At 43.5% G+C, this 26,510-nt stretch overlaps 1 protein-coding gene across 5 annotated transcripts in view; it reads left to right on the forward strand.

Annotated features, from left to right (window-relative positions):
* The window catches only part of LOC114655297 (protein FAM126B-like), a 131,677-nt gene extending 109,152 nt beyond the window's left edge, over positions 1–22,525 (forward strand). For 3 of the 5 annotated variants that reach the window (XM_051930657.1, XM_051930658.1, XM_051930659.1), the window contains exons 10-12: positions 3,105–3,261; positions 12,582–12,809; positions 19,942–20,346. In XM_051930657.1, the coding sequence (XP_051786617.1) occupies positions 3,105–3,261; positions 12,582–12,809; positions 19,942–20,201 (645 nt within the window). In that variant the 3' untranslated portion in view covers positions 20,202–20,346. Of the gene's footprint in view, positions 1–3,104; positions 3,262–12,581; positions 12,810–19,941 lie in introns of all 5 variants that reach the window. The other 2 variants (XM_051930661.1, XM_051930662.1) reach the window with 2 other exon arrangements.
* The last annotated feature ends 3,985 nt before the right edge of the window (positions 22,526–26,510 follow it).

The following is a 26,510-nucleotide window of genomic DNA, read 5'->3' on the forward strand; positions in this document are numbered from 1 at the left end:
CTAGGAGCTCCCTCCCTGTGTTCAAGAAAACAGATCACCCAGGCCCACTAGTGAACACTTTGCTTAACCTCCTTAGCATTTTGAAATGAGACAAAAACACACATTTTTGTTAATAATAAAAAATGTTATTGCATAGAACAGAAACACGAAATGACCAAAACATCAACTTCAATTTTATTAGGGGCATGTTGAGTGTCCACGGCTGTACTGATGCAGATGTAGTACGCGTACTTTGTGTAATTTGTTTTCTGTCACCAGCACACAGTCTGACGGTTTCTTTCCATGCTTTTCTTATACATTTTTTTTCCCCTGATGATTGGAGATGAGAGAGTTGAGTGTCAGTACCTGACTCACCCGATCAGCACTGACCTTTGGGTTACAACCTACCAGGTTGTAAAAACATTAACAGTTGCTGCATTGTGAACACGTCTGGGGAGGCTAACATCTTTCTTGTCCTTCCTCTTGATTGCAGTCATTTTGCCTTTTTGCCACATGACCGAGTTAACCAGGCATATCACAGCGGTTCAGTTGTACAGTGCCATATGCATCAGTTTCACTGTATCAGCATCTGATGACAAACTCACATCATCATCTCCATCACTTGATTCAACGTATGGCTCATTTTCAGTTTGTCCTAAAACTGGCTTTGCAGCTTTTCAATTACATACCATTGTGTGTTTGAGTTGAAGGCTCTGCCCAACTCATGACTATTGATGACTTACCACAGAGTGGCAAAATGCAAAGAAATATTTATGATGCAGCATGATCTTATTTATTTTACCCACTAGATGGCAGCATTGTACATCAGATCGTTTTTTACTTTGAATTCCAAGCCCAGGAGCTGCTCTGAGTTAATGCCAAGGAGGTTAAGTGCTGTATTGAGTCATAAATGGGCTGGTGGTATTTGTATATCAAACAAACAATACAATAAAAATTAGCATGTGATACTACAACTGTATAGACAAAGGATTTCAAAGTTGAATTTCTACCTGCACAATCCAAGTTGTCACATCCAGCACTGAGCCACATTGACCACGTAACTTAGTGACAGCTTTCTCCCTTCCATAATAAACCTGCTCTTCAGACATTGGTGTGAATAACTGACTGTTCTTATTTATTACTTTTTGATTTTGTATTTTATTGTTATTGTTATTACAGTACATACAGTAGGTATAGAAAAGAACCCCCCTTTGAAAAATTCCCATTTTTTTTTTTGCTTTACAGCCTTAAATGAAAACTAACACAAAAAATATTTCTTCCCAACTTTACTTACTCAATGCGTCCTATAACATCCAAGTAAAAGATATCACAGCTACAGTTCAAAAAAATTATAAAAAATCAAAAACAAGACCTACTGAGATTAATAAAGGATCACCCCCCCCATGTGAATGTCATTTTGTTGACCCCCCCTTTTGCTTTAATGACAGCCTTGAGTCTGTTGGGATTCTTCTCTATCAGCTTTGCACATCTAGATTGTGTAATATTTGCCCCCCCACTCTTCTTTACAGTTTAACTGTTTAGGTTTAATCAAATTGGATGGTGAGCGTTGGTGGTCTGCTATCTTCAGATCTTTCCACAGATTTTCACTGTGATTTAGGTCTGGTCTCTGACTGGCCACACCAGGACATTCACTTTTTTCTCCTTCAGCCAATTTTGCTGTGTGTCGTCGTCGTATTGAAAGGTGAACATTCTGCCCAGAGGGCATCAGGTTTTCCTTCATATATTTGATGGTACTGTATTTTGCCCCATCCATTTTTCCTTCTACCCTAACTAGAGCCCCAGGCCCCCCACAACAGGATGCTGCCCCCTCCATGCTTTACTGTAGGTATGGTGTGATGGTGAGCTGCATTGGTGTACCGTTTGGTGTTGAGGCCAAATAGTTTGATTTTGGTCTCATCTGACCATAAGACCTTTTTCCACTTGGCATCAGAATCTTCAAGGTGCATTCTGGCAAAGCTCAAACGAGCCTTAATGTGGCCGTTCTTGAGAAGTGCGACCCTCCAGAACAAGCCACAATTGTGGAGATCTTGTGAAATTATTGTCACATGCACACAATGACCACTCTGTGCCATCAAATCCCGTAACTCCTTCAAAGTGGTCATTGGCCTCTTGGTATCCTCTCTTACCAGTTTCCTCCTTGCTCTTTCATCCAGTTTGGAGGGTCCTAGTAGTACCAAACACTTCTTTATGATGGACTTTACTGAGCTCCTTGGGATTGTTAAAGCCTTTGAGATGTTTTGGTCTCCATCTCCTGCCTTATGTCTGTCCACAACTCTATCCCTGAGATCTTTTGAAATTGTCTTGCCACCCATAGTCAGTTGTTTGCTGTCAGTTGCACTACCAAGCAAGGGAATGAATGAGCCAGGAACAGCTTCACTAATCACACTCATTACAATTGAGCACAGCCAGTAACCGCAATGGAAATGGTGGGCATTGACACCTGATGGAGTTTAGGGTGGGGGGGATCCTTTATTTATCTCAGGATTTCTTGTTTTTGATTTTTTATAATTCTTCTGAACTGTAGCTGTGATATCTTTTACTTGGATGTTATAGATTGCATTGAGTAAGTAAAGCTGGGAAAAATATTAGTTTGTGTGTTTACATTTAAGGCTGTAAAGCAAATAAAATGGGAATATTTCAAAGAGGGGGATTCTTTTCTATACCCACTGTACCTCCTCCTTCACCTGTCTGAGGGAGACCTGCCAGTAAGAATATCACTGGACTATGTGCACATGACAAAGTGAAAACTTGAAAGTGGAAGGACCAAATATTCTTATTAATTATTGTTTGGCTGACTTGGATTTTTGATACAACTGGTTTTATTTCTTTTGTTTTTCCAGTTGGAGCACAGGCTGGTGAAGTGACTTGCTCAGGGCCACGCTGTGTCAGTAGCGGGATTTGAACCCACAGCTTTAGAGGTTACTTAACCTATGCCTAAATGCCGTGCTTCACCGGACCTTTTAAAATTCCCCTCGGGGATTGTTAAAGGGCATCAAATCAACTCAACATCAAAACACAGTGCAGATGCCATTTTGCTGGCCCAGATCTTCCCAGGACATTACGCCTCGTGCTGCTGTTCTGAACTCCCACTCTCTTTCTTACAGGTGGCAAACGCCATGAAGAGCTCCCTCCCAGCTGATGCTCCTGATGGCTGCCGAGGGAGGAAGGTTCTTCAGGTGGAAGTGACCCCCACCGTGACTCGAATCTCCCGCACTGCCATAACTACTGCATCCATCCGACGGCACAGATGGAAGAGGGAAGGTAAGCGTGCCAGGTGTCTGAAGGAGTGGACGAGTGCCTGTGGTGCGTTTCAGTGGCAGATAGTTTGACGTTTCCCTTCATGCTCAGTGCACACAGTTGTCTTGACAGTGATCACTGATTGGTTATTTATGTCACAATGTAAAAGTCAGTAATCATTTAAAAACTTGGGTCATCACTCGCATCTTCACAGCCTGTTTTCTGTTTCTGATAAATGGACGCCGATTTCTTTCATCTGCCCAGAGGCCTTGCTGATTTGTGTTTGTGGTGCATCAGCAGAAAACTGAGTTGTCATTTCTTCTTAGGAACAGCATCTTGTGTAAGCCTTGCAGTCGGGAGACCCTGTTTCTAACAGACCTCCAAATCTCCTGCCCAGACCAAAAAGTGCATCTGGTGTATTGTGGCTGTCCGTCTGACTGTCAGTCATGTTGTGCCTTTTGAGTCTTGTCTGTCTGTCTGTCATACAGTGCCTTTAACATTTATCTGTCTTTCAGTGTATTGGTGTCTTTCATGTGTGTCTGTGTTTCTGTCTGTCTGGTCTACATTTTTGTCTAATCAATCTGTTAAGCACCAGGGAGCTTTATTAAAAAAATAAAATGATCTTCAGCCACTCAGAGGCCTTTCCCACCACAGGCAATTTAGTGTCCATTCGTCTTGGTTATTTCAGAGTTTCTAAAATGGTGATAACCCAAACCCACAAGTCATCTGATTTTCACACCAAATGACTTGCGTCTCCTGGCTGACCTCATAATTTGATTTATTTAATTTTTGTTTTAGACGGTGCTTTTCTGAGTATTATAAAAATGAGGTTGCAGTGCCCCACTATGCCGAGTATTGCAGCATTTGAGCAAAGGCACATATAGTTTTGTTGTCAATGGTGACCAATAGAAAGAGGGGAACGGCAGAGAGTCTAGGAGAGAAAAGCTCAAAGTAATGGATTACATTTAAAAGAAGTGGAGTAAAGAGCTGAAAACCCGGAATCTGATCAGTCCTCCTGCGCACGATGAAGGAGGACAGAAAAGCATGTTGGCCATCTAAGCTTGGAGGGGAAGAAAAGAGTCTGCAGCAGACTCGAAAAAGACAAAGGGAGGGAGAGAGATGACACTTCCAAGGGGGAGATTTCACTTCTTACAGAAGCTCAAGAAGTATTAGAACAAACAGCCCACCGTAAATACACACGAGACTTGTAAAAAGAGATGGAAATGTCTGACATGGCTCATGAGAAGTCCCAATCCCAGTGAGGCATAACACAGACATGTCACTGTTTGTATCATGGAGCCCCAGTCATGTTTCTTGACACACTTGTGCTGAATAATTTGTTGGCTGAAAGTGTGTCAAAGAGAGGATTTGCAGCGTTGTTCATAATGGCACTCAGTTTTGTCTTCGGTATCTGCTCCCTCCAGCAGGTCCAGAGGGCATTCCATAACCACATCTTTGACTTACATTGAAAGAAAAGCCGATTTAATGAGTGCAGAACATTTCATTTTGTCCTTTAATTTAGTCTGGGCATACGCTATGTGACTTTTAACCTGACTTGTGAGCTCCCGAAATTGGCATAAAATCATAAAGAAGTCGTTCAAAGCCATAATGTGGCTGGCTGGCTGCCTGCAGATACATTCTGAACCCACCTGAGTGGCTTGTGGGCTCCCAGTACAGCCATACCACATGCACTTCAGAACAGGTCATCTAATGTATATTCAGGCCTGGCCAGTACTTGGATGGGAAACCAGCGAGGAAAAGCTTCGGTAGATGCTGGAAGAGACGTTGGTGAGGCCAGCAGGGGGGCACTTACTCAGTGGTCGGAACGTGGATCCCGATTGCCCCAGTGCAGTGATAGGGACAATGTACTGTAAAATGGTGCCATTATTTGGATGAGACATAAAATCAAGGTCCTGACTCTCTCTGGTAATAAAAGGCCCTTGGCCATCCTTTGTGAATGTTCTGGCTAAATTGCCCACCATGGTCTAGTCACTCTGACTCCCTAATCATTCCCTGTCTCTAATTGGCTAACTGTTTTTTCACCCCTTTACCACCTAACAGCTTATGTGTGGTGGGCATACTGGCACCAAAATGGCTGCCATCACCTTATCCAGGTGGGTGCTGCACATTAGCGATGGTTAATTAGGCTTCCCATTCACTATGCAAAGCACTATGAGGAGTGTGAAAAACACTAAATAACTGTCACGAATTACGATTTTGATGATTATTATTATTAAGAGAACCACCCACTGTATGAGACTTCAATCAAAAAATAAAATGTTTCTGTCAAATAAAAACTACTCCGGATCATTGCCCTGCAGTTGCCAGTTCCTAGTAGGATCGCCTGCTTGTGCTTTTAGCGGATTGTCATAAGTAACGTAGTCCGCTAGCCATTTAAAATACCGGCTAACCAAGCAAATACCGAGAGCACACATAGCTACATTTAGCCTACGCTTGTGCAAGACTCTTCAGAAGGCCTCCAAATTTTCGTGATCTCATAAAATCGCATGGTGTATGCCTGCCGACAATGAGTTAAGTGTGAGAAGATACCCAAACTCCTGATGTCTTAAAATGTGAGAAATATAGCATAGGGTACAAGTGCGGACGAACAGATAGTCTTAAAATTACAAAACTGCTCATATCAATAAATTAGAATCTGATAAGCCAGATAGCTTTACAGCCAGTTTGGGCCTCTTTACTTGTAAACTTGTCAAGCCTGATATATCCCTCTTGGTAAATATTTGCAAACATTTTATTTTGTTACAATTGTGGATTGTAATCAGTCGTTTTCTTATTGTTGCCCCTTGGTATTAGTCGTCTGCCATCCTGCCCTGAGGCCCCTGCCTATCCACTGCCATTGCTTTGTTGTCTCTCTCTGTCCACCTAATTAGCATGCCCACCAATTAAGATGAAGGGGCCTTAGCTGCCTCGAAAGCTTGCATTTGTAATCTATTTAGTTAGCCAATAAAAGGTGACGTTTCACCCTACTATCTCCTGTGTTAATCTATGGCTAACACGGCACAACACTCTACTGCTACGCCAATTAACAGTAACGGTGCAGTCACTTACTTCAAAGTGGCGAGATCTGCGGAGATCCAATAAACAAACCCCACCTGATTACAATGTTGGCTGTGGAGTTTTCACCTGACATACACACATTTGGGTACATTTTCTTCTAGTTTTGAAATTTCATCTTATTTTTGTGCAAGAAAATGCAATTCATTTCTGTTTGGCTGTCCAGGTCTTTTCTGGGTTGGCTGGTTTCAGTGGCCACGCCATATTGGTTTAAGAGCTCCTTGGGTATCCGTTTCCAATACATGTTCTTCCTTTGTGGTCTGATGTGTTACTTATTGTCTGTCTGTCTGTCTTTCTCTCTGCCCCTTTTGCCAACTTTTCTATTCTCTTATATTTGTATTTTCTGTCTCATTTATTATGTGCAGTGTTTCCCCTACAAATTTATATTAGTGGGTGCTATTGGTTGTGGCCCTATGGTGGGGTGGGGGGTTGGCACTATTAATTAACTAAGTAAAGGCAGCAATAAATAAATAATTCAAGGAACATCTTTTTACAACATAAAAGAATTACAGTTATCCCTCAGTCAATGAACTAGGTGTGTTATGTGATTTAGTTTGTTATAAGAAATTGCATTATTGGAGATAGATGGACCAGTTGGGCATGGGGATGGTGATTGTGGGTGTCCCTGGGCTCATGCCATCTGGCATCTCGTTACTTGGCCCATTCACTTCTGGCACATTCACACCTTGCACCTCATTTGGGTTCAGTGACTCTAACTTCTTGCTCACTTTCTTCGACTCTGTGAGATGATCCAAGTCCGGATCCTTAAAGAGACTTGCCAGTGGCCTACGCAGCCAGACAATTGGGCTTTAGTAACAGAGTGGCATATCCCAAGTGCTCGTAGGTCAGTGCTCTCTATCACACCTCCTCTTAATTGATCTGCCCTGACTTTCATTGACGGTTTTTAACCCCAGTGATTCTGCTGCATTGTGTTTCTTTACTCCTACTTCTGTCCTCTTTGTAATTTGCGTTTTAGTTTCTAAAGATATTGCTTTATGTTTTTGCACATTATATCCAGACCTGCAGCAGAATCGCTGGGTCTAGAAGCCGGCCATGAAAGTCAGGGCAGAGCGTGTAAGTGGGTGCTTCTATTCCTTCATGACAATTGAAATGCTGCTCTACGGTAAATTCAAGTAGAAGTGTTTGTTTTAAGCAAAACATTATGCCACGAAGGACAGAATCTTATCTTGCAACGCTGGAACAATGGAAACTCTGAGGGCACTAGTAACCTGGAACATGTACCACTATAAGTGGTGCAGAGAAAGGAAAAAGAAATGATATATACTGTACTTTTACCTATGTGGATCTGTTATAGCACAAAAATCGAGAGTGCGCTCCCCTCGAGTTTCTCATATTCTGAGATAGAGGAAAAGGTTATCAGAGCCACTTCAGCTGTGTAATATTTCTCAGATATGATATCTCTACGTTTCTCTTCACAACTAATTGATAATATCGATGCACAATCATTTATCTCTATTTATAATCAAACTTTATATTAAAATGATAATTTCGCACTTAGGAAGTTGAAAACGGTGGTGGAATTTTTTCATGATTACGTGCGCATTACCTCGATTACGTGCAAAGTAAAAAGAGTTATAATCACCTAAAAACATAGAAAAATTGCTAGTATTATATAATGCAGTAAATTGCTGTAGGTAAAACTGCATTTAGCTACATTTAATTATGATAATGATGGCAGAAATAAAAAAAAAAAAATAATAATCACAAAATTAGATGTATTACCAGGAACACGACGGGACATAGCAGCGTATTGTTCCCATTACATCTTTATATTTACATGGCATGTTCAATATTTGCACGTTATTGTTAAACTGATAATGTATAAATTAAAAAAAATTTGAATGTTGAAATAATATGCATTATATTGTGTACAGTTTTTAAATTCGTGTACATATTTATATTTCCGTGATAGAAAAATTTGGATGGCTGTTTAAATAAAATACTTCTTCCAGCTGAGTAATATTTCTCTAATTTCATATCTGTTTGCTTTTTATCATTATAAACATATATACAAAATTTGAATTATCTGTCTGTAATTGTAACCATTGTGACAGTATTCAGTTAAAGTACCACTTCCAGTTACCAGAAGTGGCCCAAAAGATGATACGATTCCTTATGTTTGATATAAAGCAGGTGTATAAAATCTCATCGACCAGGTCAAAGTGTTTTCAAGTTATCGTGTTTACACACAGAATTTCAAAAATTGTATTTTCGGACTCAGGAAGGTCTAAAATGTCAAGACTCGTCAAAATCTCGAGGTTGAATTTTTTCACGATTTCTATACTTTCTATACTGTGTTTATCAACGATAGACCTTGAACTTGCACATTCGCTGTGGCCTGTTATATGACGACTTTGTTATAGCGTCACTTTGTTCTCAAAGGATTCCGAGGTATTACTGCACATGCACATACATGTTTTTAACTGAATTACAGTAAAAGCGTACACACAAAAAAGGGACGCGCACACAATTTAAAGTGAATGCCATTCTTAAAACAGGCCTGCACATTTTGAACTGAATCCCATTTTCTGCCTTGTTGTAATAAGTAGGAGGTCAGCACATTGTTGTTTGCGTTACATTATAAGTTTAATTACTCAAAGGGGTTGGGAATTGTGGTAATGAATTCGCTTTAGGTGTAGGGCTAAGTAAGTAAGTAAAATTAATTTATAAATCGCATTTCACAGACGAGAAGTCACAAAGCGCTGCACAGTAACAGAAAAGTAAAGATGAAGTTAGGCAAGACGTAGACACTTCAAGGTACATAATAGAGTTAAATCTATCAGATACATTAAGTATATTAAAATAGAGTAAATAAAATAAAAATGAAATTAGTAAATTAATAAGACTATAAGCAAAAGCCTGGTTAAACAAGAAAGGTTTTAACTGTTTTTTAAAAGGTGAAGAGAGAGATTGTTCCAAACATGTTTTTAATCTCACACGTGGAACAACTAGCAGATTTTGAGCTTGAAATCGAAGTGTGTGAGACGCAGTAAGCTTGAGAAGGAGATTGGAGCTTAGCAGTTCAATGCTCTATCAACAAGTACCAGAATTTTTAAACGAATCCTAAAATCCACCGGGAGCCAATGTGAGCAGGATAAAACCGGTGTAATATGATCGCTCTTTCTGGAGCGCATGAACAACCTGGCTGCTGCATTGTGTTTAGCTTGAAGATGAGAATGGGGTGATTTGTCCAAGCCAGTAAACAACGCATTACAGTAATCTAAGCCTGAGGAAACAAATGCATGAGCAATTTTTTCCAGCTCTGATGATGAAACCATAGATCGCAATTTTGAAATGTTCTTTAAAATGAAAGTCACAGGAACGAGAAAATTGATTTACATGCGACTTAAAATTCAGAGAGGAATAAAATATAACTCCCAGGTTTCGAAACACTGGGGCTTAGCAGTCAAGTAGAAGGATGCTAGCGCCTGATTAAATTTAGGATAAGTGTCAGGGAAAGCCACGATCATGGTTTTGGTTTTGCTGGAATTTCATTTTAAGTGATTGTTAAGAGAGCCACTTTTTCATCCGTGACTGCACGCCCAACCTACCTGGAAAGGGGTCTCTCTTTGAACCACCTTTCCCAAGGTTTCTTCCATTTTTTTTTTCCTACAAGGGTTTTTTCATTTGGGGAGTTTTTTCTTTGTCTTCTTAGAGAATCGAGGCTGGGGGGGCTGTTAAAAGGCAGGGCCTGTTAACGCCCATTGCGGAACTTGTTGTGTGATTTTGGGCTATACAACAAATAAATTATATTGTACTAGCCAACGCCCGCCGTACTATACGGGGGTGTAAGAATAGGAATGGAAAATGGTGAGAAAGGAATTCAGAAATCAAGAAGAAATAAATACTTCTTGAAAGACGCAGTGTGCATGTAGAATTTCCAGCCAAGCAGGATTACATGTGAAAGTGATAAATAAATCAGGCTTTCCAAATTTACGTACTATGGCCATGGCATCCTGATAGTTTTGTTGCATGTATCTTAGATTCCTGGAAATGTGGACGGTAATATGATCATTTTGCCTACACGTACGTTGTTATTTTCAGCATTTACTTGCAGTGCGTCTGATAGTTCCACGCGCAGATCTTGTTGATGTAATCTGAGATAGAGACGCGCGCCCTCTGTTTTAACATACGCATCTACGACATACTGTTGGAATAGTTTGCCGCTGGGGTGCAAAATACTAAATGTATTCCTCATTGTTAATCTGTACGCTTAAAATTGGCATTGAGTAAGCCTTATTCGCTTGGTGGTTCTTTTAGTGCCAGCCAATGTCTCCGTAAGGGAATAAAAGTGGGTAAAACCATAGGATCGTAATTCATATTGAGCGTGGAAATCTGTTTACAGGAGTTGCCTATGGGATAGATGCAAATGTCCTTTTCGGCAGGCGTTTCGCCATCTTCTCCGACGAAAATCTCTGCAACATCGGTGTGACATGTCGGGGCATTGTATCGTCATAAATCCTGCCTAGGGTTTTCCTTGAAAACCATTCATACAGATGCTGTTGGATTGGACTGAGGGATTACATGCATGTGTTTGTATGATTTAGCGAAGCAGTTGATGGTTCTGAGCATGGAATCTAGCTGGAGAAGTACATTTTTTGCCGCATGCAGAGTTTGCTTTATTTTGTAAGCGTACTTCAGTATCTTGCGCTGTGTCAAAAACATATAACTGTCCATATCCTGGAGAGGTAGAAGTGTTAGCGTATAGTGGAGAGATTTGGTGATAAATTTGCCCCGTGTATTTTAAAACAGTATGGTCCGTGGCCAGGAGGTTGAGTTATCTGTGCACCCATGGAAGCAAACACTAGAGAAGAGTTGTATTCTCGAATGTGTTCACGATAATTTTTAGCTTCTGATGTTTGCTGTGTAAGAAGCTGTTGTAAAGACACAGGTGGCTCCCGCAAAGGTGGTAAAGCTACTTTACCGTTGTGGCAGCACCTCGAGTACTTGTTGGATGGATAACGCTCAGCAGGCCAGTATAGTGCATGACAGTGTTTGCACTGCTGGTCTGGAGTCCCAATGCAGCGTGGGGAAGGGTTTGGAAGAGGACGAATAGGAATCGAGAAATGCCGTGTTGGCTGTGTGTGGGCGGGACCAGTTTTGAAGTGGAAGCAGGACGAACCACAATAATATACAGTGTATATAAAAGTTTGTATTGTAAAATAACAATTGACCAAGGACTGAACCTTGGGGAAGAAAATGTACTCGTACTAACAGAAAAGCTCCTATTTGATAAGTAGGATGAAGACCCGTTGAAGGCAGAGTTGGAAATACCAGCCAACTGTCTGAGCTCATTAAGTAAGATGTTATGATCTACAGTATCAAAGGCTGCAATAAGGTCGAGTTAAATGAGTATGCAATAATTCCCTGCATCAGAAGCCATTAGGAGATCATTATAGACCTTTAGAAGAGCAGTCTATGTGGAGTGCAGCTTTTGAAAATCAAATTGTAAAGGATCCAAAATCTGTAAATTGCATAATAGAGATTTACAGACCACAAAGATGGACTGGTGCTGGTGAAGACTCCCAAGTGAAACAGAAGGAGGTACAAAGAGGGTGAAGCAGGTCTCATATTGCCAACTATTATAAATAGATTGTTAAATTAAATCTGAGAAAACGAAGTAAAAGACTCTGAGCACTGAGTGACATTATCATACAGAGAGGAACTGAGTGGGCCAAGGAATTGTAATCTTGCCTAAAGGCTGTGTCCGGTTTAGTTCTCAAAACAGCTTATGACACATTTTAGATGGTAAGCACATCACATTTGAGGACTACAGTTGCTAAAATATCGTCACTCCTCAGTCACCTTAAGTGAATCACATTGTGTGACTAATGACCTGAGCTTTCATACTCATTGTGAGTAACACAAGGTTTGAGGTCCATTTTGGCAGACAATTGCTGCTGAACTAAGGTCATAGGTACACGCACCATAGATAACTCGGTGGCACTGTGCCTCCTTTGAAAATTCAGAGTGTTTAATTAATTTCATTCCGTTCACTTCAGATTGGATGCCTCAGGTTCCTTTACGTCTTCTCAGAGAGTTGGTGCCTGTGGATTACCGGGGCCGCCTGTCCACTAATTTTAATGATAGGGGAAACACTGGCTAATTGTGTACATTTTTCTCTCTTCCATTCCTCCCCTTCATCCTTTCTACGCCAGTGTCTCTTATCCTGTTTCTTTCACTTCTGAGAAAGTCCATGAATGAGTGGTTCTCCAACTTAAAAACCGGTTCTGTGTGTTGAATCCCAGATTGCTTTGACTTCACAAACGAAGCAGACACGAGCAGCCCCTGCACCCCGGTCCGTCACACCTTCTTGGAGCCAGCGACCAATCAAGAGAGATCGAACGAGGGGCCCGCGGTGCAGCCCGTCAGCCTGCCAGCCACACCAGAGGGTAGGCCAGAGACGAGGCGGCAGAGGACAGTGAGGGAGCTACAAGATGGGCCACAGACCCTCAGCAGGGACCCGATCCACTCTAGTGTGTGTTTCCTGTACCCTAGAGTGTACTAGTCATCCCTCATGTTCAAGCCAGTCATGGAAATGACCACTGCACTTCTTTTTCTATCTGGGGGGGGGGTATCTTTGCATGGTGGGTGGGCCCCCTCCGTCATCCCCTGTCCAACTTGCGTGTGGCATGGACCATTGCATTGTGATGCCATTTCTGTACTGGCATGGGACTTGGCCTGTGGCACGCTGCCAACATCTGCAGTCTTCTCCTTGTGACAGTCGCCTCTGGTTTTGTCTCAGCCAACAGAGTTGAAGGGCCATCTGAAAGTATTGGTAGTGCCCGCTTCATAACAAAACAGACTGGTGAGCATCAAGTGACAAAGGAGTGGAACTCTGCTAGCATGACGGCATGTGGTTATGAGAAGTGAGGGCTGGCACAGGTCATATCCAGGGGGCACCTCCTTCCTCTCCTTGGCTGCTCTTTCTCGCTTTGCTTTTTATAGAATGGTCTGTGCATGGGTTGCAAAGAGGGTGGGACGCTGTCTGCCGAGACCCTGATCTGCTTTGCTTGCAGTACCCACTGAATCTGTTTGATTAGCCTGTGATGTGGTTCCAAAAAGAAAAGGCTTTTAATCCATAACATCTCCACATGTAGGCTGTGTGCCAACAATGGGGAGGCCATGTATTTGCCACACCTTTTCCGTGAGGAGCTGTTCATTACTGAAGACCCCACTTAGGACCAGGTAGTTTAAGTGACCATGTCACCTGCATTCCTGCAGCCATCTTAAGTCTGTGTTAGTAGCACTGAAGACAAGAAGGTGTTTGGTGATGGAACTGGCTCTCTAAAATGTGTGTCTAGTCATCTATGAGTGCTCTTGACACTTTTGGGGGAATTTTGTCGTCTTCTGTGAAAAAAGGGTTGGTGGGGAGCTAGACTGGGTTTGGGGTTCTGTTGGTGGTAATCTCTAAAAGATATCAAATTGTGGAAATTGGGAAGTAAAAACTAACAGTGTCAATGGGCTATGCCCTGTGAGTGGCACTTCTGACATGTAGAAGCAAGTTATGCAACAAAGTCACACTGTAATAGCTGTGACTGCCTGGGGCCCGGTGCTTTCTGTAACAGACTGGGACCCCTTGTGGTCAACAGCAGACGTAGGGGGGTCAGTCAGCTTTAGTTTGTTTAGCTTATCCCGCTTGCAGTGACGTAACTGGACGTTGATGGGCTCTGCTGCTAACTAATAAATTGGGCCCTGCTCATGTGATGTTGAATTCAAATCAATAGAAAAATGAGCATCAGTGAGATGTGTCAAGCATTTAAGCATTTCTGGGAGTGGTAACAGCAGTAAGCTTTTTAGTTAGCCAATAAAAGGTGTCATTTGTCTTGACTTTTCTCTACATTCATGCACCTTGTGAAAAAACAACCATGTAGTCCCATGGAACCCACCCCCCCCAGTGCAAAATTGGCACCCTTATGCTAACCTAAGAAACCATACCCATGCAATCCCATCGAGCCCCCCAGCACTGACGTATTGTATCAGTATCTTAAGAAGTTGAACGCGAGTTTCTCTTAGCTCGGTGCATATGAATGGATTGTATATCTGAGGAAATATCAATGGGGAAATAGAAGAAGAGTATCGATTCTGCACAAATATAGATTTAAGGTAATCTTATGAGTTTCAATAACAAATAAATACTATATACAGTTAACATACATTCGACAGGCTTTTAAGGTGAACAAAAAAAATGCAGTTAGCACAAACTCCATTTTAACAAATTTTTTTTTTTTTGTCCTGGGCAATTTCCTACATAACTACCGTAATATACTCGCGTTTAAGTTCTCCCGCAGATAAGTCCGGCCTTGATTTTCCTGTATAATTTCCAGTATTTTATAATCTTGGTCGTATAAGTCGAATGCAGAAGACTCGCGCTATTGGTCCAAGAGATTACGATATGCTAACGCCCACCTGAGAGAGGAACCACAGGGCACACTGCCTTTTTTTTCTCTGTATTGTGCCTATGTGACCACACGGTAATACCCAAACTATTCCGTAGCGATGTTTGCAGTGTTTTGTGTTTTTTGCATCTCACACCCTCATACACCTTTATCGTATGAGCATCCCTTATCTATGATTGAGCGTTCGAGCAGTAGAAAATATGAAGCTGGTTTTAAATTAAACGTTGCTGAAGTAGCGAAAGAAATTGGTAACTGGGCTGCTGCAACAAAATTCGATGCGTCTGAGAAACTGGTGCGAGATTGGAGGAGGCAAGAAGATATAAAAAAAAAATGTAAGTGCCGTATTTTTGAATGGGCGGCGTATAAGTCGGGGTCTGATTTTTTTCCGGGTTTCAAGACCCGACTTATACATGAGTATATACGGTAATGTTAAAAAAAAAAATTAACACATTACAGCGAAGTCTGTTTTATTTGCAAAATTCATTACAATGAAGTAATTTTTCATAACAAAGTAGCAAAACACGCATATTTTTTCTTGTACTTGGCCCAAAAATTGCGATTCAGAACCTCAGTTGAACAGCCAGCAAGACTGCACATTTAAATCACTTGGTTTACTCGATAGTCGTCCTACACTTGCAGCAGAGCAGAGCTTGAGAAGAGTTACTGCAGGGGCAGAGGCATTATGGGTGTAGCTGGGGACGGGTAACTGTCAGTCAGATTTGACTTCTGCTCTCCCTGCGGAGCTCTAAAGTTTTACCACAGCTCGACCCTTCCGCTTATTTTCGGGTTTCTCGAGGTACAGTTTGACTTTGCTGAGCATGTTGTTCAGATTGTGGGTTCATTTTTGGCTCAACCTTCAGAAAAAGTGCTGACTGCTGAGCTTCCCTCCTGTTTATGCTACTCAACCGGTTTTCAACGTGTTTCGTAAATTTGCTGAGATTTTACCCAATGAACTCAATGCGTCTTTGAATTTTATGCTTGAAAATGTATACATCCAATGATTTATATTGACAGATGTGACCTTCATTTCCTTCAACTTTTTATCAGGATCTTTTTATGTAAAACTTTCCCTGGTTATTTAAAAAATAAATAAATAAATAAAAAGCTGACGCACACAAGAACAGAGGCAGCGCAAGAGAGCCAGCCAGTCAGTGCCATTAGGCATCATTGCCTGAGGTACACCGGTTTTGAAAGTTAAGGGGCATGCGCCATTTATGTAACTCAAGCGGCGTGTGCTCTGGACACCAAGTGAGACCAATGAGGCCCCCTTCCCCCAGATCCTGAAGCCTAATAATACTCAATGTGCACTGTGGACACTGAGGGGCTTCGTTTAAAAAAACTTCTCACAGCTATTGATGCTGGGATGTTGAAAATTGACATTACAAAAGCAAAATGTGTGCGTGATGTCCAATGAAAAAGACACAAATTCAAAATCGGTGCTTTCAGGTGTGTGTTCTCTCTTGACCTTGTAGCTCTTAATGGACTCAAGTCCTGGTTGGCAATCACATGCCACCTTTCTCGGTCAACACTTTTTATGGGAGAGTTGACCGGAAGTTGCGGGATGGAATTTCAGCAGGTTTCGCACCCTCTGCCCAAAGAATGCGTGTTGTTCAACAATGATGCAGTCCCGCACAATTGTGCATCCTTAATAATAATAATAATAATAATAATTATTATTTTTCTCACTACTCAAAGCGCTCAGCAATTGCAGGTTAACCCTTTGAGGGCTGAATATTTATTTCGCAAAACACAGTTTTCTGAAAAACACACAAAGCTATGGTTTCACACAGAAATCAGCATAAAATGTCTGTTGCGGTGGCCACCAGTTCACCAGGAATGCGTGGCAGGCTGGCTGCCAGGCTGTCTTCACACGTCAGGGGCGGTTGCAGTGCATCACAATCTGGTTTTGTACCTCTTGTCATTGTAAGTGGCAAACGTTACCATAGGCATGTTAGCTACACGAACCTGTTGAGCAACACATTTATTTTCAGTCACTTGTATCAAAATCAGAGTCCGACAATTCAGTCTAATTCAGCGATAACATGCAAAAACGTCGCCCATGGAGTATTTTGCTTTATGCATTTGCTTCAATCTCTCGCCAGATGTCGATGCCGTTTTTGCTAGTGTTTACTCCTCGCAGGGAATCTCAGTCAAACCAGTGAAGCTAACTCTCCTTCTAGCAAAGAGAGTCCAACTAAAAGGTAACAGTGGGTTTTTGTCACCGCTTACAGTTGATTACCACCGTCAACCCCTCCTTTTGACAAAAGTCTACATCCGCTATGAAAGAGTCAAGGGCCCAACAGAGTAGAGTCCCTATTGGCATTTACGGGATTCGAACCGGCAACCTTCTGATTTCCAGTGCAGATCCCTAGCTTCAGAGCCACCACTCCACCTAATCCTTGTTAATTTGACCTTTGCTTCAGCAAGACTAATGGCAGAGTGTGACACTGTGAATATCCAAACTACCCATAAGACATCGAGAACATGCTGCATTGCCTCTGCTTCAATGCTTTACAGTTACCGCATAATTTTCAAATTACCTTTACTTTTTTACTTACCCTCGTAGTTTAAACAGCATAAGGCTGCAACATAGCAAGGTGAGAAGAAAATGAAGAAGTCTCAATACTTTCTGAACCCAGCGTAACAAATGGTTTGATTAAACGAGCACATTGCATTGGCTTCCGAAGGCGTGTTAGCTCTTTCTAATGGATTCGACAGCAGCTCTTTTCTTTCTTGCTTGCTCCTGCTGCCCGCCAAGCAAACACAGCACAAGAAGCAGCTTCTGACTTTCCTTGTTTTCCTGTTGACATCGACCCGCCAGTCAAATTGAGCCTGTGCTGCCAATAGAAAGGACAAAGGCAGCCTCAAGTGTAAAGTGAAAAGGATCGGGAGATGAGCATCAACCAAAAATAATAGCAAAAGTGAAAACTTCGAAAGTCAAAAGAAATTGATTGGCAAATCCAAAAAAAGAGCTTAGCAAAAAGTCAAGAAACAGAGTAATTGTAAATAAAAACAGTCGGCAAACTGTTCAGTGTGTATCGACAATCTTGGACAAAGTGTAGTCCAGTGGTGGGCAATGTCAGTCCTGGAGGACCGCAGTGGCTCCGGGTTTTTGTTCCCACCCGGTTGCTTAATTAGAAAGCAATTCTTGCCAATACTTTAATTTCATTGCTTGTTGGTGCTTTAACTCTGCCATGTCGGATCATTCTCGTATCCTAGATTTTTTTTTTTTTACTTTCTGAGGATATCATCCAAATGATTTGATGTCTAAAATGGATAATTAATTCTCAGTCCTTCACTTTTTCTCATCGCCTTCCTTCAAGGTACAGTGGACCCTTGACTTATGAACTCAATTCGTTTGTTGGTTGTAACTCAAGTTGGTTGTAAGTCAAGACTATTTTTTCCCATAAGAAATAATGGAAATGCCCTTAATGTGTTCCGAACCTCCACAGCAACACTTACTTAACTTTTTTTAATAAAAAAGGGTTGTATAATGTGCATAATTTACCAAAAACACCAATAAATTTTTCTAATGTACTAACCAAAAAGTTATAAAAAGTGCCTAGCCTACCAGAAACAACAATTTCATACTGTACTCACCATTTAAGTTGACATCTTTGGCTTGCAGGAAGGAAGGAGGAGAGAATGAAATGGAAGGTGTTTATTGTTTGGAAGGAGCCTCCTTATACAAATCTTTTCTTTGTAAAATTGTCGAGATGGTGGATTTTGACATGCTGTACATATTAGCGAGATCGGTCACAAGAACGCCACTCTCATATTTCCACACAATTTCATTCTTCGTTTCGATTGTGATCGCTTTCTTTACTTTCATTACCTTCGCTTACTTCCTTAGCAATTATCGAAATAAATTATATAAATCACCTCACTGACCGAAATTACGTCCACAAACACACGTATCTGGGCTCCGACTGACGCTTACAAACGCTCTCGGCTGTTTGTTTACAATCGCACAAGCGGATACACGTGACCACATTCAGGTCGTAATGCAAGATGTTGGTCGTAATTCAAAACAAAAATTTTGGCCGTAAACCAAGTTGTTCGCATGTCAGGCCGGTCGTATATCAAGGGTCGACTGTATTTAATTAAAACAAATAGTGTATGATAAATACTCACAAGCTAATTGGAGAAATGCTGGTCTCTCTTGTCATTTGCATGTTATTGCTAATAAGGCTGTTTAAGACTAAAATAAGCAATAAGGGTTCAAAATTTTAACGAGCAGGACAACTAAAGTGAAGCAGAAGTGTCACTTGAGCACTAAGTGCTTCTTATTAAGCAATTGGGTTGGAGCAACAACCTGCAGCCACTGCGGCCCTCCAGGAACGACTTTGCCCACCCCTGGTGTAGTCCATGACGTCGATGATGTCATCACACACGCTCTTCGTCATGTCACAGCAAAAGTTCAAGAAAAATAATGGCGTGCCTTAAAAAACAAATTGAGGTCTCTGAATTTTTAAACACAACAGTGATGGCGCTTAACCTTATTCAAAACCAGTTAACGTAACAAAGCTAATTTGCAGGTTATGATTCTTTCTGTATTAAAACCCACAGTTAACTAACTCTGAGCCTTGGATAAAATTTATAAAAAGAACAAAAAATTGTAAAAGTATTCCACATTGCAACAGAATATCACAGCACTCTGAGTAATATCCTTAAAACCGGCTAACGAGTCCATGCACAGAGACGTTATCTTGAGGACGTGATTTTCTGTCGGTGTGTTAGCATTTCCCAGTTCTTTTTGCATGTTTCTTGATAGGACTTGTTTTACGTTTAAATGTGTTCTGTCTAGTTTTTCAATAACGTTACCAGTAAAACGTCTCTTTCGAAATCCTTTGCGCAAGAAGAATTTCATCCGTCTATCAAGTCCAATGGCGTATCGCCCACTTCTACCCCCAGCCGTCTCTCCTGTTTAGTGTCTCAGCTGATAGGATTGCCAGTAGCTGCCCCTCTTTGCTTATACATCACAGTGGAGTCCTTAGCAGCATGTGCAGTATTAGAAGTGGCTTCCGTGTTTTACAGCCAGTTTAGTGGTCTGGGGGTTATGGGGTGGGCAGGCGGATCAACCTTGACCTCTCCTTTCTTGATTTTGTTTTCCACCTCACTTTTGAGGTTCATAGGTGTGTGTTATTTTGTCTTGAGGGCCAGAGGCTACATTTTCATTTAAAACTGGATCTTCTTTTCTTCCCGTTAGATGCAGAAGGCATGAGTGGAGAGGGGTCAGTCGCCCTGAATGACCCTGACGAGGGATTTTCGTCCGGAGCCTCTAACAACAGCCAACTTAGTAGTGCCCGGCCGCCCGGCTCATCACAGAAGGGAAGCATGAAAAAGGTTTCTGTGGGTCGCAGTGCCAAAGAGAAGGAGCTTCTTTATGCCCCAGTGTCCCCCAAGCTCAGTGGACCCGTCCACGGAGGCCCTCCCGGTCCCTCCCCCCATGTCCCAGCGTCTCCTTAGAAGCGATCGAGTTGTCGCCAATGAAGAAACACCTCAGCTTGCCAGCCAGCCAGACCCTCATCAGAACTGCCAGCGCTACGTCGAGCAAATCCTTTGACTACATGAATGGCAGCCAGAGTGGCGGCGACAACGAGGGCGTCACCAACCTGACGGCCAGCAGCACTCATCGGTATTCCACCATCAGCCTGCAGGAAGATCGACTAGTCAGGGCTGGTGAGGGCAAGGATCTGCTGTCCGCCGGGACGCCCTTAACGAAGGCAGTCTCGCTCCCCAAGTTCAATATGCAAATCATATCCCAGGTGTGATGCGCCGGGGTGAGCGAGAAGGTGGTCAGCCGACCGGAACAGCTCTGCTGTGGACATGGTGCTCGCTGCCCACTCTCCACTTTCCACTTTCCACTCCCCCCTCCCCCCACCCACTCAGAAGGAGTTCACACAGAAGGTACTCGGACTTTGGCGGCTAGAAACTCTTGAGGGAGAAGAAGGTGCCAAGATGGCTGGTTGTGGATGAGAGCCGGCAGCAGTCAGGGAGCTGCTCATCCTCGGGTCTTGTGCCGTCTTTTGTCGGAGTTGCCTTTTTGTGTTTTTGGACTAAGCAGTACATTCTCTATGTATTGTGTGGGGCACCAGAGCTCTCCTGTAACCCATAGTCGTGGAAAACGTGATTGTTGTGGGTCTGATGTAATCTAATCCCAAGAATCATAGAGCACGCATGTGTCACGCACACATACTGCATATTGTATGGAATCAGCAATAAGACAACCGTCGTACACTAAGGCCGTGTGAATTGCTCATGGAGCCGCTGTACAAATGTCACTTTGAATTCCGGCTTTTTCTTTAGGGTGATGTGCAATCAGTTTCTATTGGTCTCTTTGATTTTTTTTTTTTTTTTGTTACTTTGATTTTTCCTGTTAATCTGTGTTGGTCACATCTGCTGGCTTGATCCGGATTAAAAGAAATTTTGTCTATAAGCAATTCCTTATCAATACCTCTGAGATTGAATGAACAAATTGGAATGGACTGGTCTGATGGGACTTGGCATCCAACTGACTGGACGGCAGCTCGGTCCGCCCCCCTGCTCCTTATTGGCTAGCTGGCTGGGACTGAGCCTTCGAACTGATTGGAAGGTGGCACTTCCTGGTCTTGCTCCGGATTGGCTAGTTGGCTGAGCTTGACTAGACTATCACTGACGGATTAATGGGCTGCTCTGTCTGCTCCTGATTGGCTAGCTGCTAGGGCGGAGCCTCTTGACTGATTGGATAGTTGTTTGGTGGTCTTCTTCTCCTGCTCGGTTAGCTGGCTGAGCTTGACTGGACCCTTGTTTGACTCACTTGATGTTGGTCTCCTCTGCTTCTGGCTCGACTGGACCCTTGTAGGTCTTTGTTGTATGTCCTCATTTCTTGGAGAGTGGGCCCATCGCCTCAGTCTTGGTTCTGTATCACTGGCATCCTGTTGAACAGGACCTGCAACACAGTAGGAGGCCAGTGAGCAGGTCGAGTGGAGCTTCTTTAATGGGACTCATCAGGCCCGAAAGTATGATGGCTAACTGGCGGGATACGCACCACTGGTCGATGTCAACACATTCCCTTTTAAACAATTCCCAGCTGGAGGAGGATCAAAAATTCATCCCTGGTGCTGCTTATCCCCTGCTGGGTATTTTGATTGGGTAGGCCGAGCTCCCCATGAGCCGCACTCACCCACACTTTCCTGTCTCATTGGTTAGCAAACCTCAGCCCCACCAATTGAGAGTGAAGGGCCTGCCCAGATGAGTCCAATGGCTGGCATTCCTTTGACGTATCAAATGCTTATCGTCCTCCCCACTCTTAACGCTGGTCTTGTTTTGCCTCGGGGACTTTTGAGCTTGTGCCCACTTGGAGGCCGAGGACTCTTCCATGCTTTGAAACTGCCGTCCTTGTCTTATGTCCGTTAGTTGGTCTCCCTCACCCACACGGTTGCCTCACTCAAGCTGAGCCTCGTGGCTACTTTAGGCCTTAAGACTTGTGGCTGAAACACTAGTGCTGACTGGATGGCCGTCCTGTCTGTCAGTCGTCTTTAGAGAGGGGGGATTGAAGGAATGGGGACAGTCTTACCAAATCATGATCAAAGACTGTCCTCCTCCGCTACCGTCGATTTGACAGATGGGCGGCCAATGAAAGACAGACGCCAGAAGCAGAAGTCACCCCATCCAAGAACAGTCTGACTTTGTCCTTGTCCACATGGTGACCATCAGCCCACATCAATCACTTCTGGGGCAGAAGCGCCACAGATGGCCTAGTCGATTGTGTGTCGTGGGACTACAAGGCTGGGGAGCAAAACACTGAACCCCCCCCCCCCCCCAAAAGGCGATTTAGACCTCAGGCCGGTCAGACATTCCGAGACAGACCAGGCTGGCTGAGGCCTCGCGCTTCTGAGATTCTTTTGTTTGTCTTTTAATGGCATTTTCCATAAGCTCCTTGCATGTGAAGAGATGTCCGCTGACCAAAATGAACGTTACTGTAAACTCTCCTCTTATTTGTCCCGGTAGCCCATTGATCAGTCAGGGCTACAGAGGCTGGAATGTGGTAGAGACAAATAGTATATTTTTGCCAATGTTTATTTTTCCACGTATTCAAACCGGTTTGGACTGGAGAACTTTCCGCTGTGAAGTACTGTAATATGTGCAATCCTGCTAAGAAACGCTGCTACTGTGGGACTGGACTATTGGTGTGGGTGGGGCCAGGGTGGGCAGGTGCCAGGTGGTGGATTCGCATCATCTTTGTGACATGTTGGGCAAAACTCCATCCAGATGTGAACATGTTCTAAATAATAAGTGTCAGTGTGTCCAGCTTTAAATAATGACAAAGTGTCCGTCGTCTTTGGCAGCCATTTTACCTTCTATATCTCCTGACTAACTGACTAAGCCCTTCTCACTCGGTTCCTACCGCTAGGGAGACGAAATGAGCCACCGTAGCCTAGAGTGACTCTGTGTCTGCTGGACCTTTAGGTAGTTGTGAGCAAGATGGCATTTCATGGAGGGGGTGGACACAGGACTGCGCTGTTCAAACATTTGGAAACCGAGGAGCCTCGCGATGGCACAGAATAGTGGATGGTCAGAGGAGGGTGGCATCAGTGATGGACAGTTTGATTGGTCATCTCGAAGAGGTGTTTAGTGGTGGCTGGGTGGGTACGCACGTCACTGTGTGGCAGCAGGCAGCCTGCTTTACATTCCTATTGATCCATCAGTAAGAGGTCTGAGCAGCTTTGGTGTTGCACGCACTGGTCAGTCTGGTGACTGGCTTCCCGACATTTGGACGCCATTTTTGGTGGCTCGAGTCTAGTCATCTCTCGATTCATGGTTATCCTCAGGGTGGTGCATGTCATTCCCTTGGAGTGTTTTAGTTGGTTGGTCTCTACTCTCCTGTGCCCCTTGGCAAGCCTGTGTAAGGCGAAGCAGTCAGTCTCCTTATGATGGGTGGTGTTACTTGTGCCTCAACCTTGACATCTCCTTCGCTTACGATTTTTCGGACTGACTGGCGTGAGGGCGAGATTTCAAATTCCACAAAAAAGTCGCCCTTTGGCACTTCACATTCCAGAGGAGACGGCTTTGGCGTCACATGCCAGTCAGCCTGAATGCGTAGAGGAGGAGAGGCTGGCGGAGGCTTCCATATCTTCACGGCCCTCATTTCTTGCTCTGTATGAAGACGATCTCGTGTGGTGGAGCAGACGCTCGTTTTGTGTAGTCGTTTGCATGTCTGCTCGCAGCTTTATTGGTAATCCCGGCATTACAGCTGCCTCACGGAAAGACAGAAACTGGGATCAAAGAGGTGAAGGGAAAGTAAATGATGATGGATGGCATCGTGATACGCCTGGTAGTGGGTTCAAGCCTTAGCTTAAAAAACAAAAATGAAAACAACACTCATTATTGGGCATCCTGACAACTGGTTTTGATTAAGACACTACCTCAGAAAAGAGAAGAGCCACTCTACTGACACAAAATGTAAAAATATGAAGGCTTCGCGGCACAGGAGGCCTTTAGTTCACCAAATCAGCCCGGCCCCAAACTCTAGAGGCAGGCCTTCACAAGCCCGACACTTGGGGGTCATAGCAGCACAAGAGAAGGTCCAGAGAAGAGCGACCAGGCTGATTCAGGGCTACAGGGGACAAGTGATGAGGAAAGATGAATAGAGCAGAGATTAACGCTTGCATTACGTTTAGGTCTGAAAATCGAAAGTACGCCTCATGAGAAGGATTGAGGAGTCATAGAGGACTCGACACGATCAACTGGCAGACAGTGTTGAGAAGCCATTAAGAAGGCTAACAGAATGTCAGGTTATATAGCGCCTTGATGTGTGGAGTACAAGTCACAGGATGTTCTGCTCAAGCTTTAGAACACACTGGTGAGACCTCATCTGGAGTCCTGGGTGCAGTTCTGGTCTTCAAAAAGACATAATGGCAGTAGAGAAAGTCCAGAGAAGAGCAATGAGGCTGATTCAGGGCTACAGGGGATGAGTGATGAGGAAAGATTAAAAGAGCTGAGCCTTTACAGTGATGAAGAGGAGACCTGACTGACTGAAGTGTTTAAAATGATGAAGGGTATTAGTCCAGTGGATCGAGACGGTGACTTTAAAATGAGTTCATCAAGGACACGGGGACACAGCTGGAAACTTGTGAAGGGCAAACTTCGCACAAACATAATGAAGTTTTTCTTTACACAAAGAACGACAGACACTTGGAATAAGCGACCAAGTACTGTGGTGGACAGTAAGACGTTAGGGACTTTCAGAACTCGACTTGATGTATTAATTTTAGAAGAATGAAGCAGACAGTTCTGGCGAGCTTTGTTGGGCTGACTGGTCTGTTCTTGTCCCGAGTATTCTTATCGAGGACAGCTGAGCAGACGAAGCGGGTGACTTAAATGGCACGTCGGGGAGGGAGCTGCGCAGGAGCAAATTTGGGCAGAAAATCACAAATATATATAAAGAAAAAGAAAAGACTGGGGACAAATAAAACAAATGACGTGTTAAGTCGTGCACAGGATCAGCGGAGAGCACCGTGTGGCACGTGTGAGGGTCCAGAGGAGCCCCCTCAGGGTCGTGCCCACTGTCGGCCTCATGGGCAATTTGTTACAAATAGAAACTTTGAAGAATATGCCGTGAGTGACAGAACTGAGGTTACACAGCAGGGGTCCTCTGTCACGGTCCCGGGGGGCCGCAGTGGCTGCAGGTTTTCCTCCCAGCCAGTTTCCTAAGTAGAACACAGTCCTTGCTGATATTGAAACTTGCCCTTTAGTTACAGTAGATGCCTTGTTGGAGCTTTCATTCATCAAAGACAAACTTATGTTGTAGATCAGGGGTCCTCAATTACAGTCCTGGGGGTCTGCAGTGGCTGCAGGTTTCCACCTCCACTTCTCATTTGGGCCTCATTTCTGTGTCTTGGCTGTTACAGTTCAGAGCCCCGAGTCACCTCGAGTTTTGCAGCTCCATTTAAGTTGGAATTGCTGCCGGTTTTCTTAACCAGACGTCTCTTAGTAATTAAAATGCTGATAACCCACAAACCCGCCGCCCTTCCTTGAAACACAACTGTGCACGTGCGCCATGAAGTATCAAACCATTGTTTAGAAATTGGAAGGTTGTGACGTTTAAATCGGTTTTGGTCCTCGAGACATGCGGCTGACGTTCTCAGAGAGAGGGAGACTCCGCTATCCATTTGGATCTTGGATGAATGGGAGGACTGACAGGCCAAATAGTGAAATTCTGGCTGGAATGAAAACCTGCAGCCACTGCGGCCCCCCCAGGGCCGCGATTGGGGACCCCTGTTATAGAGGATAGTGAAGGAAGTTTTGAAGAGGGTCTCACTTTTGCGCTAAGACAACGACATTCAAGTACGATACTTGGAGCGGAGCTGCTTTTAATTGTGAGTGGGACGGAGGAGACGGTGGTGGGAAGGACAGAAGTGAAGGCGGATGACATGGCGTTATTAGAACTAGAAAGTTGAAAAAATAAGCGACAAGTGTCAGAGTTCGTGTTCTACAGAATTAGAGGGGGGGCCCGTCAGACATCAGATCAGGAGTGTGACCTGTGGGACTTAGTAGTGCCCACCAGAGCGCTGCTTAACACTAGAATTACCAGAGCTTACGAAAAAAACTTGTAGATCCGTCCCACCTTAAATCTCTTCGCACCTCTCCATCAGCGTCTTTTGTCCTGTAAATGTGTCGATAAGCAGCAAGCAGCCTGCTATCACATCCCTCACCGCTGCACAGTTTTCTCAGCTCAAGTCTGTTTACCAGTGTGTCAGTTGCTTGGAGTTGTATAGAGTGAGAAGTCAAGCAAAA

The sequence above is a fragment of the Erpetoichthys calabaricus genome, chromosome 8 (genome assembly GCF_900747795.2).
Source record: "Erpetoichthys calabaricus chromosome 8, fErpCal1.3, whole genome shotgun sequence".
NCBI classification, from domain to species: Eukaryota; Metazoa; Chordata; class Cladistia; order Polypteriformes; family Polypteridae; genus Erpetoichthys; species Erpetoichthys calabaricus.